We start from the raw sequence: 13,711 nt of genomic DNA, 5'->3' as shown, positions 1-13,711 counted from the left end.
TGAACACTAACATCCCTCCACCCACAGGCAGGTGCCTGTCCCTAAACCCATAGACAGGCGTGTGTGCCTGGATTCAGCCTGTCCCTAAACCCACAGACAGGTGTGTGTGCCTGGATTCAGCCTGTCCCTAAACCCACAGACAGGTGTGTGTGCCTGGATTCAGCCTGTCCCTAAACCCACAGACAGGTGTGTGTGCCTGGATTCAGCCTGTCCCTAAACCCACAGACAGGTGTGTGTGCCTGGGTGCAGGTGCAGCGCTGCCTCCTCCCCAGCCTTTCCTTTCTGGCCACTAGAGAGAGCCCTGGGATAGAACTGGATGCTGCTGGAGCATCCCGGGCACGCGGGCAAAAATCATCACTTAAAAGGAGAATAAAGCATTTTTCTAACCTTCCTGGTTATTTTTTTTTCCCCCCCACAAATATTGTTGAATTTTATATTGATTAATGCAAGTTAATGTTCAAGCCTTTGTTTTAATTAGATCTTAATTTCTCAAGGGAGAGCTGGATTGGTAGGTAAACTGCCAAATAAACCCTTGCTAAGGATATTTGGAGGAAAAAAAATCTCTCCAGGAAGGATTGGAGTGCACGCCATGGCTGGCACTTAAACTGAGTAAGGTTCACTTGTGTGAGAAATGCAAAGGCTGTTAATACACCCAATAAGTGTGAGGTAGAGGTATCAAAGCGTTTCCATGGGAGTTTGGGAGTGCAGACGTATCAGTGTGAGCTCTGGTGGAGTTTTATCTGAAGGCAAAATCTCTTTATTTTGCCACACAATATGTGAATGTTTGCCTTGCTGCCAGGCTGGGTTGGAATGCTGCAGCCCTGAGCTCTGCTCACACAGCTCCCACTTTGGGATTGACTCAAAACCTGCACAGAGTGATGCTCTGCACAGCTCGAGGTGATCAGCACTATCCTCAGTCTGGGCTGCGTGGGACCAAGGAATACAATTTAAAGAATAAGACCTCCAGCTTCTTGCCTAGCTTGTACTGCATTTTATAAATATTCCAGTAGCCCACTAAAATGGTGACCATAAGTACATAAATTTGTTGTTGTTTTATTTCTGCAAGAACTGCCAACACTCTGTTTTTAAGTTTAGTAGCTCATTTTGAGTGTTTTCTGTTCAAAATTCAGGTGGGCTGGACTGGGTCACAGGGTTTGGCCACTCCTCTGGTGATATTTTCCCTTGATCCTGGGGACTTGCTCTCCTTCTCTCCCAGGGAGCATGTGCTCTATTTGCACAGCTGAACTCCATGAAATTAGGAGAATATTTAGAGAAACAAAAGTTTTCAGCTGAGCACAAAGTGACTTCTAAATTACAGCTGGTGCTGGGGTCCTGTCAAGCAGGACATCCTGGCTTCAAGCAGACACCTTCCCATGAGCAGCTACCACTGTGGACCACAGAAAAGAAAACCACCCCTTCTTGACTTACCTGCTTCCAACAGGAGCCACTGCCACCAGCCTGGGCCCACAGGGGCTCTGCTATTTCCAGAGCTAAAAGCAGAAAACAGCAGGGCCAGGAGGGGTCAGCTTTGGCTGGCTGTTTCAGCATCCTCGTGGATGAGACACACTGGCATTAATGTGCACCTTTGCACAGCTGGTTTAACTCCTGACATCTGGAGAGCTGGCTTAGCTTCCCAGTGGAGCAGGTACCTGCAGAACCTGGCTTTCTGTTGCTGTTAGGCCATTCCAGTTTTCTTTAGCAGGCAGAGACCCGCCCACCCCAGAGGCTGCATTGCTGCTCCTGGTCCCTGTTATCCCCTGGGGATGCAAACAGGACACAGCTGCTCTCAGATCTGCAGTCATGGCCACACTGGAGCAGCTGTGGGTTGTCTCTCCCTCAGGTGTGGCAGCAATGCATCCCACTCCTCCTGTGGGATGCTTGGCACCCACTCTTCCAGGTTCCCTGTGGCAACAGTGACAGTCCTGTCTGTGCACAGGACTCACAGCCTGAGGCTGGGGACTTTTCCAGTAGGACAGTGTGTCCAGGTTTGCTGGCAGCCTAGAAAAGTCACTTGGAAACCCTTGTTCCTGGTGCCTCCCTTTGCCTTTGGAGGAGAGGGCACTGCAGGGAGCCCCTTCCTCCAAACCTGGACCTGTTCCTGGACATTAACAGGCACTTTCAGGCTGGCCTTCTGTGTTTCATCAGTTGTGAGCAATTAACAATTAAATAAAAATACACAAGTGAGGTGTTTGAGTGGGGTTGATGTGTCCCTTGGCAGGCTGAGCAGAACCTTTTGGGATAATTTGCTGTGTGGCCAGTAACTGGCAGCCAGTGCAGTGGTGGGAATAAACCTTGAGTACGTGGGCATCTCATCCTCTCCCCAAACTCCACCACCCCTTAGTAAACCTCCTACTGCTGTACCAGCACCTGTTAAAGCTTCTTTTCAGTTTGGCTGGGACAAAGCTCACAGTCCCCAAGCACCCTCTGGTGTTGTGCGTACATGGTCGTGTCATTGCTCTCTGGACAGTCTGCACCTGGGGAGGATGAAGAGGGGAGGAAGGCAGCACTGTAGAGCACTCTTGGGTCACAACGTGTCCCAGCTCCAAGCTCAGCCCAGGGAAGGGATGCTGGTGCACTTCTACTCACCTGGGTACAATCCCCACTAGCGAGACACACACAGGTTCCTCTGCCTCACAATCAAACCCTGCATATGTCAACCATGTTTGCAGTAAAATGAGAAACAATTCAAATCTAAAACAGCCTGGAAAAGCTTTTCCTGTGACGTGGCATGATGCTGTTGACACATAAACAGAAATCATGTAGCATGGCTTGGAGCCCTCAGCGCCAGCCAGGGCTGGCTGGGCCTGGCCTGGCCTCAAATGGCCACGAGGTGAGTCCCTGAGGGGGAGTTAGGGTCTGCCTGGGGGAAAAGGGCAGGCTGGGAGCTATTACTAAGCAAAAGCAGTGCCAGGGAAGAGGAGACTTTGTGAAAACTGGTGTCAGTACTCAGAGCTGCCACTCACCAGCAACAACATGAAACAGGAGCAGGTTTTGGCAGAGCTGCTTGGGTGCTTGTCTGGGGCTCTCTGGGGTCAGGGAAGCATTGACATTCAACAAATACCCAGCTGCCAGACACAAGTTCTGTGCTTGTTTTAAACTTGGTTTGCAGCCTGATCCCAGGTCTCATTTAGTAAATCTAATTTTTGCCATTAACTGTGACAGGAATTCTGGCAGGGTGATTCAGGATCGACTCAGGGCACTGTTCAAGGATCACTGTCTCTAAAAGAAGAAATCAGAGTGATGGACACGTGTACCCCAGACCTGAGATAACTGACTGGTGCTATCACTTGTTTGCTAGCAGGATGGTACAAAGAATGTAGGGATTAGCTTTGCTTAATAGTGAAATTGAGAAGAGATAGTTCCAGGAATAAACCAGGGTTTCACATGCCAGAGAGGATGTTCTCCACCTCCAGTCATGTTGTAACCCACCAGGTCTCTGGAAAATGAACTGGGAATGGTACATACCTACCATGTGTACTACAGAAAGTCATTTGTGCCTCAGACACCTCACTTGGTTTGTGTTCTGGGTCTCTGCAGTTGTGATTTGCCTTCTGAACAAAAGAAGCATGGGTTCCAGGTAGGGTATCCCTACCAGCATGGGGCTGGGTGGGAGATGAGGACCTGGACATGCACACAGGCAGGAGAGTGCAGCTGCCACCTTGCAGGGCAGTATGAAGCAGCCAAAGGGGCAGTCAGGCTGCTGGGCAATGCTGACTTTTAGCAATCTCCACTGGCTTTTTTCACAGATGAAGGATACATGGGAAACCTTGGTCCATCATCATGGCACACTGGATGCACTCACCATGGCACACCCACAGCCTGGGAGCTGCATGCAACTTGGAAACTCAGAGACCAGTTTTCTGGTACAGGAAAAAGTCCCCAGGGGCTCTCCAGTGCTCTTTTCGTGGTCCCCACACCCAGTGTCATGTGCACATCACTGCACCAGGTGGAAGATGTTTGTCAGGGCTCCAGCTGGCCCTGCTCCCACCACAGCCTAGTGCTTCAACAAGTGCCAAGGCTGGCATGAAAGAAGCCGTTCAGAGAAAACAGGCTGACCCAGTCACTCCAGACAAGAGGCTGCAATAGGTTGTAAGCTGGCAGAGCTCTTGGCACTCCCAAGGGCCTTGTTTTTACAACCAGGCTCTTCCCCTGCCAGCCATGTGTGTTTGCTGACTCCTACTCCCCCTCACTGATAATACCCAAGGGACTCTGAGATGCAGCTGGTGGAAGGCAAGGATGACATCGAGGCACTTGGAAGCACTGGGGAAGTGGTGGGACACAGACCCTAATCCAGCCCAAAAGTGAACTCTGTTGGAGTCAGAGCACTCACTTGTGCAGCCCAAGGCCCTGGTCCATAGAGGGAAAGCCTGGTGCACTCTGTGCTGGGGTGCCAAGGGGCTCTCTGCTCCCCTCGGCAATGCTTATTCTTGGCAAGCAGAGAGAAATGAGTAAATAAGCACTTAAGAAAGGTTTACAGTCCAGATGCAAGATCTGGAATTTATATTGTGTAACCTCCTCTCTCTTTCAGAATGTTCAGTCACAAACTGAGTTTGTGACATGACAATGGGATCAGGTCTGCTCATGTTTGAGCCGCATGTGGCTGCATCCTCAGCTGATGCCTTTGAAGACAGCAGTCAGTCCCAGGGCGTTTGCCATTCTTCCTTCTTACATTCTGTCCCACCACTGTAGGTATGTGTTGTCTGAGGGTATCTTCAAGCAGGCTTTTTGCAAACTTAAAAGTTATGTTAATGAAATAAGAAAGAACATCCTATCCTTGCAAATAATCATACTGCTTTATTTTTCAGTATCACAGTCTCAGGAAATGAAACAGTCCAGATCTTTTCCAAGATACTACATAGCCTTTTTTCCATCTGTCTGTCGACAAAATAATCAAATTAAATACAAATTTGTTTGTTTGCTACATCTATTACAGTGGAAGAACATAATTGTTGGTAGAATCAGCTAGGTTTCAGGAAGAAAGGGTGGAACTAAGTCTTATTTTCCCCTGCTTCTGTGTAACCCACTTAGGTTTTCAGGAAAGCACACGGAGGGACAGAAGGAAGTGGTGAATAACAAAATACAGCGATTTATTGAACAAAATGGGGCAAGGCAATGTTCCCTTTACATTCTATGACAATTCAGGAGTATGAAGCAAAACATGCTATACACACACACAGACATGATACTTTGGTTAAATGTCATTCAGAAGTTCTATGCCAAACCTGGTAAAATTATAGAGTGAACAGTCAAAATAAAACCAAGAATAGGCTTGCATAGACAGATTATTGTCAGTGTGCAATTCATATTTAAGGATTAGCTGTTACAATGCAGGATACACTTGCAGCTCTGAGGAATTTAAGCCTTCTGACTAATCCACCTCATTGCATGGCTAATATTTAGATTCAACAGGCTGAAAGTTTACCCTGAAGAGCTAAATGAGACAACTGCAGTTATTTATCTGAGGCAATTAACTATATTGCAGTGCACAGATGCAGCTGGAGACAGACCATGGAGTCTACTTAGAGTGAACACTGATACAGTGGAACTTGTTTCCCATGAAGTAGAAAATACTCATTTGTGTGTGCCACTGTCCTCTCTGGGACTCTCCTGAAGAGCCCAAATTGCCCAGCTAAGCCTTGCCCTGTGCTACTGATGGGGAGGAGGTGGCTGATGCTATCTCCAGCCCAGAAACTGAGGCTTGAGCAGCTCCTGAACATGAAACCCATGTCCCACTGCCTGTCCTGGGCAGGGCAGTCCAAGTGGCACCTGTGTGCAGCACAGCCAGTACCTCCCCAGCAGCTCTGCACAGCCACAAATGTGCTGGAGTGCAGCAGACTGGGATCTCTGCAGGTTTATGCCTGTCCTCTGCAACAAAAAGAAGACAAGCTACCCATGATGTGCTCCATGTGAGGGATATGTGCCACACCCACCCCCCAAAACAACTGTAAAACTAAGCCCTGAACACCCTGGGAGAGTGGGGCAAAACCAAGTGTCCACTGGCTGGGGACAGATAAAGAGCAAAGCTCAGCCACCACCACCCTGCTGAGCATTCCTGCTGGCACAGGGCAGCACTGAGCTCAGGCACCCGTCAGGCTGTGCTGGGAGCTGTGCTCCAGTTCCTACTGCATCCCACACAGTCCTGCGGTGTCAGTGCTGCCAGGAGGGACAGCAGGAGCCATCTGCTCAGGGGACAAACACAGGAGATTGCTCTGTGAAGGAAACGGTGAGTTTCATGGACTGGCTGTGCTCTATTACAAGAGTGTAAACTAAGTAGGGGAATCCTCACACTGTCTCCAAGTGCTCCCCTTTATACATATATAAATTAGCAATCCACAGTTAGTTTGCATACAGGATAACATGAATTAAAATAAAAACCTCGATAATAAAAATATATAATATACACATTGATGAACAGCAATAAACTGAATGAAAACACTAGAATGTAACAGTGGCTGTAATTTGGCACAAAATAAACGCACAGATGTCTAGCACTGTAAAAATAACAACCCATTTTTTTCCTTAAGTAGAGAATGTTACCAATCCTGATTCAAATCCTGATAGATGGGAATGCAGAGATATAAAAATACTGTACATACAAGATCCCTTTTATAGAGAGAGAAGCAGACTGCAGCATCTGTAACTTCTATCCTTCTTCCCCAAGAGGAGAAATTCAATGACGAGAATTCATCTATCCCTCAACAGCTGATATTTCCTCACCCCATCAAGTTCAAACCCATGAAGTTCTTTAAAAAAAGATGAAATCAACCTGTTGGATCTATCCCTGTGACGACAACTGCTTCTTGCTGCAGAAAGCTGTACAGTCCACATTAAGACAGTGTTTCATAGCAAGGTGACTCAGGTCAGCCTGCTGAAGACATCGAATATCCTTGCGTGTAAGGCACGATCCCTCCAGGTCACCAACTCTCTTCTGCAGACCATTGTGCTTTGGACGGAGGTGAGGAGGTGGTGAGAACTCTTGCTGCTGAGATGAGCCTACTAGGAAGGTTAGGAAGTGCCAGTATTTCAAGGAGGTGAATTTTCCACGTGGTGCTGGATGCCTTGGTAATGCACAGAGTCAGAAAGGGATGCAGGACCCAAATAACCTGGCAGGGGTCCCAACAAGGCCTCCAACATGCTACTAAATCCAGAGCAAACCCATAGGCAAAGCTACTGAAACTTGGCAAGAGTAAACGAGTAAAAAACCCAAGATACTTAAGCATTTTTCTGTCATAGGAAAGAAATATTGCTGAGTGTTTTCTTAAAAGATCAGTTTCATTGTGCCTCTTTCCAGAACACATGTCCGAGGTGCCGATTTTGCATCTCACCTACAGAAGCTGCATCTTCTTGACTCTCAGCAGAACTGTGGCTGCTGAGCCCCAAGGAAAGTGGCTCTTTGTTCATCCATCTTAGCTCTTGTTGACTTCAGTGGGACCATGGAATCCCTTTTCAAAAGTGGTCACTGAAGATGCAAGTCCAGTTGCAACCTCTGCCTCAGGAGGTCTCTAACCCGTATGGCTGCATGAGGACCCCAACATGCATAAGATGAACAACTGCTCTGTTCCTATACCATTCACTACCTGCTTTCCTCAGCTGCCATTCCTAGCATTTCTCTCCCTTTTCTAGAAAAGCCTTAAGAACACTCTTTTCAACAAAGACTATGGAGTAATAAAACAGGAGAAACACTTACAAGGAACAGCAAAAGAATAAAGGTAGGCAGAAAGAAAAAAGGATGAGGACTAAGGGAGAATACAGAGCAAAACAGCCCACAAAGCATTCAGCACCTCCCAAAGGCATCCAAGAAAGCAGCAACTGCTCCTGGGATCCTTCTCTTGGGCTCTTGTCTTGGCCAGAGAGCTTGACTGGCCACTAAGGAGATCCTACAGCTCCACAGAGGAGGCACTGAGGTATTCTTCAGACTACCCAGCTTCCAAACTAAAGGTACCAGAGTTTTCCCTCATATTTCTACTCACTACCATTGACACCAACAACCTGGATACTCCCAAGCATCCCTCCTGAATTGATAGGTTCTTCAAATGTCAGAGGGCTCAGGATCTTCATGACTTCTCTGATTAGGTTAAGACAAAAGCTACACCAGCCAACTGCAGTGCAAGAAAGTCCATCACAGCCAGATACAGAGGCCCATGGAGGACTGAATTCCTAGCTGGTGATTTCCCCATGCCTTCTGCAGAGAATCACCAGTTTTCTGCAAGCACAGCCAGTAAAAAGCTCAACCTCTTTCTGATTTGGCAGGACTTTTCTCTATCCAGTTTTCACAAGTGCACCAGGTGGTACAAGCAGCAGTGCCTGCACTAGGGTGTTTGTAGGAAGTATTAATTCTTACAAACCCACCAGGCACCCATTTCACAAGAATAACTACTCTGATGGCAATGCAAGGAAAAAGCCCACAGGAGAGAAAAAAAAAAAAAAAAAGAAAATTTTCAGCAGTAGAAATTTTGACTGTTACATGAAATACAAAAATAAATTCTTACAAAATAAAACCTTGGTAGATAAGTTTGCCACACTGGGCCAAGTTATCAAATAAGAAAGAAAAAAAATAGCATCTATGTTGTTTTTTGTCTGAATCCTTTTAAACAACATGAACACTTCTGAATGGACACAGACAGAATGAGAAGCAGGAACAATCTAGCTGCTGACTGGGATATTTCCTGAGAAGCAGCAGCAAGCAAGACCTTGCAAGTCACTTAGGAGCCCATGCACGCAGGTAAGCCACAGTCTGGAAGCAAGGATATGCAGGTAGCAGGATTCTGCCCATACAGAAAGTCCTACAAGGCAAGGTTTTTGGTTAAGGTATCCCTGGAGCAGAGATCCATTGGGGTTACGTGGCTCTTCACAGGTACTGAACTGCTGCCAATGGGCCAGTGGGAGTAGGAGATGGAAGTCTCTTGAGTTGTTGGTCAAGGCAAGACATGGCCTTGTGATGTGGTAAACCTGCCCCTGCAACTTACGTGAAAAAGGAGTTGCCCTGTCTTCCCAGTGATTTGGCCCAGTAATTATCCTGATCAAGAACAGCCAAGGCTAAAGCCATACAGCTGCCTTGGGGCTTGGGCTGTGCACTAGAGGAACAGCAGACAGCCACGCTCTCTTCCTATTTCCTGGAGGTGCTCCCTCCCCACAAAGCTCCAGAGAGCTGCCAAGGCCCCTTTCCCCGGCAGAGCAGTGGTGAGGACAAGTCCATGTTTCCTGCCCTAGACACAGGTGTCTGCCCTCCTCTGCAGAGCCAGAGGCAGAACTGCAGCTGCCGGAGCCAACAGAGAGAGTGGTTAGACAGACCCTGTGCTGGCACCAAGGTTGGGCTGCAGGGGCAAGGCAGCCAAGCTCTCTGCCATGAACTGGGCTGGCCCATGAATAACCTGAACTGAACAGACTCCAAAACAGTGTCCAGATGTTCAGCTTTGTAGTTTAAAAATACACCTGAAAATAATGGTAAAAAATTATTTAAAATACTATAGAATTTAAATCAGAGAAAGCCAGGGGAAAAGGCTACGTTTTTTGCAAGAGAATAATTATTTTCCAAGAGTGGAGGGAAAACAAGCCAGGACAGAATCACTGCATGGGAAAATATATACAGAGAGCAAACCTGCAGACCCTGCTGTGCCCTAGAGAGCAATGATTACTTTATTCCTGACTGGAGCTTCCCTGGGGTGCTGGATGGAGCAGTGGAGAGGAAAAGCAGTTAGCACAGACATCGTGTGGACTGATCAGCACTCCATGTCTGCCTCAGGTTGCCCGTAACTAGATTTTTAATTTGATGCTCAATGCCTATATGGCCCTCTCTCCATCAGCCCCATGTTTACAAGACATATCCAAGCTCAGAAACAAGTTACTCTACTCAAGTGCATCAGCAACTGAGCTAAGAGTTACCGGAGATCTGACTTGGCTTTAATGAAATTCCTTGGCTTCCACCACACTGAAGCTCAAAGCACGTGACCACAGAGGTCCCTTCAGACACATAGTTCTGTTTGTATGAGTCTTCCCAAACCACAGTTCACAGCTTCTTGAACTCCCTGGCAAATCCTAAGCCATACACACAAGGTCTAACTTCAGTTGGAATTGTCTTTCCTTTTAACTGTTCCATCCTATATGATGGAGCTAAATGCCTATACACACTCTATTCAGATTGCTGGAAACCCTAGAAAGAAATACAGCAGTTAAAAAATTCTGTTTCATAGGCCGTTTCTGCCTCACCAGTCTCAGGGTTTGTCTTTTGCTGGTGTATGTTTGACAGTGCTCTCTCCTTCCTGCAAGCTCATACGACTGTCAGGTTGGCTCAGCTGTCCTATCCAACACAGAAAGAAACTCAATTCCTCTTATAGCTCTCTTTACTAAGTTATCCTAATGTAAAAAGGACTTGTACTTCTGATGTTCTGCTGCATTGCCACAACCCAACTAATTTCTTCAATTTTCCTCCATTGTACATACATCTCAATTTGTCCTATTCATCAGAGCTCCAGCCAAACTTAAAAACAAAGCCTCAAAAGAATGTATGAGGGAGCTGTTGACCCAGTGGTTGATTGGCACAGCTCAGTAGCAGCTAGATTATACTGCACTGCTCAAGTCATCACAGATGAGTAAGAAACTGAAACAAACAATTTTCCTTAACATGACGACACTTAAAGAGATGATCCTGGGAGTGGAGGGTGGGCCTCCCATCAGGTCAGGAATTGAGAAAGTTGCCTGGCAATTCCAGTAATGTTTGCTACAGAAGAGTCAGTACCAAAGCAAAGACTAGCACAGTTTACTGCTTCCTACGGGCACCTGGAAAACAAAACAGAAAGGAAACAGTCTGTGAGGCCAGATCCTGGTGAAAAAATTACTACCTGCAGTCATATTTTACCTGTCCTGCCCTCTTGTCTGTCTGTCTGACTTCCAGGGTACTAGTAAAGTCAAAGGCCAAAATGGGAACTATATGTTACATGACTCAAGCAAAAGAAAGGATAGATCCACAAGACAGGCAGACGTGTACATTTCTTCTAGGGTGTGAATGGTGCTGCAGCCCCATTGCACAGTCTCAATAAAGCAAACAGACCCTATGAAGTGCCATCAACTTTCCAGCTTGCTTGATGAAAACAGAACATAAGTTTACCAAACTAAATTTTGGAAAGGAAAGTGTCCACATTTAAGTGTCACTAGTGGAGTTGGAAGAAATCTGAGATCGACTTAAACTCAGACTGCCCCCTTCCTTCCCCAGAGGCTCTACAGATAACTCAGACAATGGGCATTCAGATTTAAAACAACTGCAGGGGTGACCCTACCCACACTGCTCTGTGCCAAGTGATTTCAGGAAACAAACCAACAAAGCAGTGGTGAGGTGCTACAGGAATAAAACCAGCCTGCTCTCAGGACAAGTTTCTGTCTGATCATCCCATCTGCTTGCCAGACAGGTGAGGTTCTGTCTTGTATTGGATTGTTTGAGAATAGTGAGTCACCTAAAATCCATCATAATGTTGTCTTCATGACATTTCTTTGTCATTTGCTAGCTAAATTTACAGTCATCCATCATTAAGAGATCACAGAGGACATACAGACAAGCACCTTGACAAATTCCAGGCAAACCAATTCAGTTTTTTAGTCTCACAGTCTTCAGTGTTCTCAGCAAGTCCAACCCAAACACTCCCCAGCATCACCTGCCTGCTGGGGCATTAACTCCCCTTCTTTATTTGCATCACTTTCAATCACTCTGTCCCCTGCAGGCTCCTGGTGTGAGGAAAAGAGCTGACAACAACCCAAGTGCTGGGCAGCCCGGGGGCTGATCCTACCTTTAGGAGAGTGCTCAGGTTTGGGGATCTGGCGCAAGGGGCTCGGCTGGCTCGTGTAATACCGAGAGTGCTCATCGAGGAGAGGCTGTGACCTGCCAAGCACAGTGTCAAAGGAGTGTCGGGAAATAACTCAAGGTCACAACAGTGCAGCAAGAGCAACACCTTAGCTGTCTGCTCTGTTACTGTCAGTTTGATGCAATCCCTGCCTGGCCCAGACCTTCTGCCTGCAGAACAGCTCCTCTGAGCACAGCCCATTACTGTTTCTGCAGCGAGAAAAGCAGAGTATGTACTGCTCGTCATGGACCTCTTTCATTTAATAATGGTTTCAGTTATGAGGAAATAATTTCCATTATGAAGTTTACTGGAAACTTCACTCAAAAGGACAGCATTTTAAAGTGGTTAATGCTTGCACAGTTTTGCTCCCAGAGTATTTTAATATGATCTCTCTCAATCTCCACCTGCACCTCCATTTGTTGTTTCTTTTGCAAGTTCAACAAGAATTTCTATGTTCCTTTCTGGAATGGAAATCAAAGCCACTGGGGTCACTTTCAGGGTTTAGTACTTCATGAAGAGCATTGAGCCAGAGTATCAGGGGATTCAGAAGCAGCACTGGGCTACATCACGTTCCCAGTTTGGGATGAGACACCCCAAAGCACAGTGCTCTTGCTTGCAGGGTGGTGCTCAAATGCAGCAGTGGGAGCTGTGCACAGGGCTTAACTGGGAGCAAGGACCAAGGGAGCAGCTGTGCAAATGCATGGTGATTACTCCTTCCTGCCCAGAGATGACATTTGGTTTCACATCCCCAGAAGCTGTTTAACTCAATGTTTCTCTGCCATTTAGCAAATGTCACTGCACAAGCTCATCAATCTCCGTCAGCACCGGGCATGGGGACCAAGATGGACAAGTGCCACGAGCACAGTGAGTGACGCACATCACCAAACACCTCGTGAGCTCTGTGCCCCCCATCGCCCTGCTCTCCACTGCGTCCCTTTTGGGTGGGTCAGGCTGGTCATCCCACACCTCCTCCCTATGACTCAGCTTCTCAGCAGCATCCCACCTGCATTCCTCATTCTTGCCAGTTGCAGCTCACCTTGAAGGCCTGTCACTTCTGTGTCGCTGAGTTTCGGGCACTTCTCTTGACCTTGAGCGCGTGGACTCGCCTGCTTCAGGCTGATGGGAAGAAGGGAAATAGCTCATCTGTGTGCCTTGCTAGACACCAGCCAGTACACTGGAACTGCCACAATTCCACACAGCCCTTTTGTGCTTGGTTTACACACAACTTTAGCTACAGCCAGACATGCAAATGCCAGCATCAGGACTTGTTTTCAGCAAAAACCCAGCCTTGCTGAGCCAAACTCAATTTCTGCACTAAAACGTGACAGCAGTAAGGGACAGTTCTGAGGCTGGGGCTGAACACAGTCTGGGTGTAATGACTGTGCACAAGGTGGGCTGACCAGGAAGGATCAGCTGCAAGCAGCTGTGCTCCTGCAACCACTGAAACTCGGGAAGGAGGCTGAAAACACTGGAGCTGCCACCATCTGGCCCCAAGATTAACACCACATCCCCTTTAGCACCTTATCAGTGCTGACCATAAAATTTGTTTCCCATCCCCTTCCATGCTGGCCAGCCAAGCCTCTCTGGTGTTACTCCTACCAAAACCAGGCACGATAGACTTGGGACTTTCATTACACAGCCAGTTATGAGGCACAGTGACAACTGAAGCAGCTGCATTGCCCTTACACAAACAGAACCAATTACTGCATTTATTGCTACAGTCAGGATTTCAGCAAAGGGAAGGTCCTGCACCAGGGACTGACAGTGCTTCAGGCTGAAGCCAAAAGCATCTAAGCAAGGAGGTGGCTCCAAAAGGCTCAGGAAGCAGCTGAGCAACAGACAGCAAGACCCTTTAGATGCATCACCACCTTTTGCTCCCA

At 47.3% G+C, this 13,711-nt stretch overlaps 1 protein-coding gene across 2 annotated transcripts in view; it reads right to left on the bottom strand.

Moving 5' to 3' along the window:
• Positions 1 to 4,771: 4,771 nt before the first annotated feature.
• The window catches only part of CCDC50 (coiled-coil domain containing 50), a 42,045-nt gene continuing 33,105 nt past the window's right edge, over positions 4,772 to 13,711 (bottom strand). For both annotated transcript variants that reach the window (XM_041468069.1, XM_041468068.1), the window contains 3 exons: positions 12,868 to 12,947; positions 11,778 to 11,869; positions 4,772 to 10,776 (listed from right to left, as the gene is read on the bottom strand). In XM_041468069.1, coding sequence (XP_041324003.1) covers positions 10,757 to 10,776; positions 11,778 to 11,869; positions 12,868 to 12,947 — 192 coding nt within the window. In that variant the 3' untranslated portion in view covers positions 4,772 to 10,756. The remainder of the gene's footprint in view (positions 10,777 to 11,777; positions 11,870 to 12,867; positions 12,948 to 13,711) is intronic.

This window comes from Pyrgilauda ruficollis, unplaced genomic scaffold (genome assembly GCF_017590135.1).
Source record: "Pyrgilauda ruficollis isolate IOZ18807 unplaced genomic scaffold, ASM1759013v1 scaffold21, whole genome shotgun sequence".
Lineage (NCBI taxonomy): Eukaryota > Metazoa > Chordata > Aves > Passeriformes > Passeridae > Pyrgilauda > Pyrgilauda ruficollis.
The sequence above is the reverse complement of the archived record's forward strand: the minus strand, read 5'-3'. Positions and strand labels throughout refer to the sequence as shown.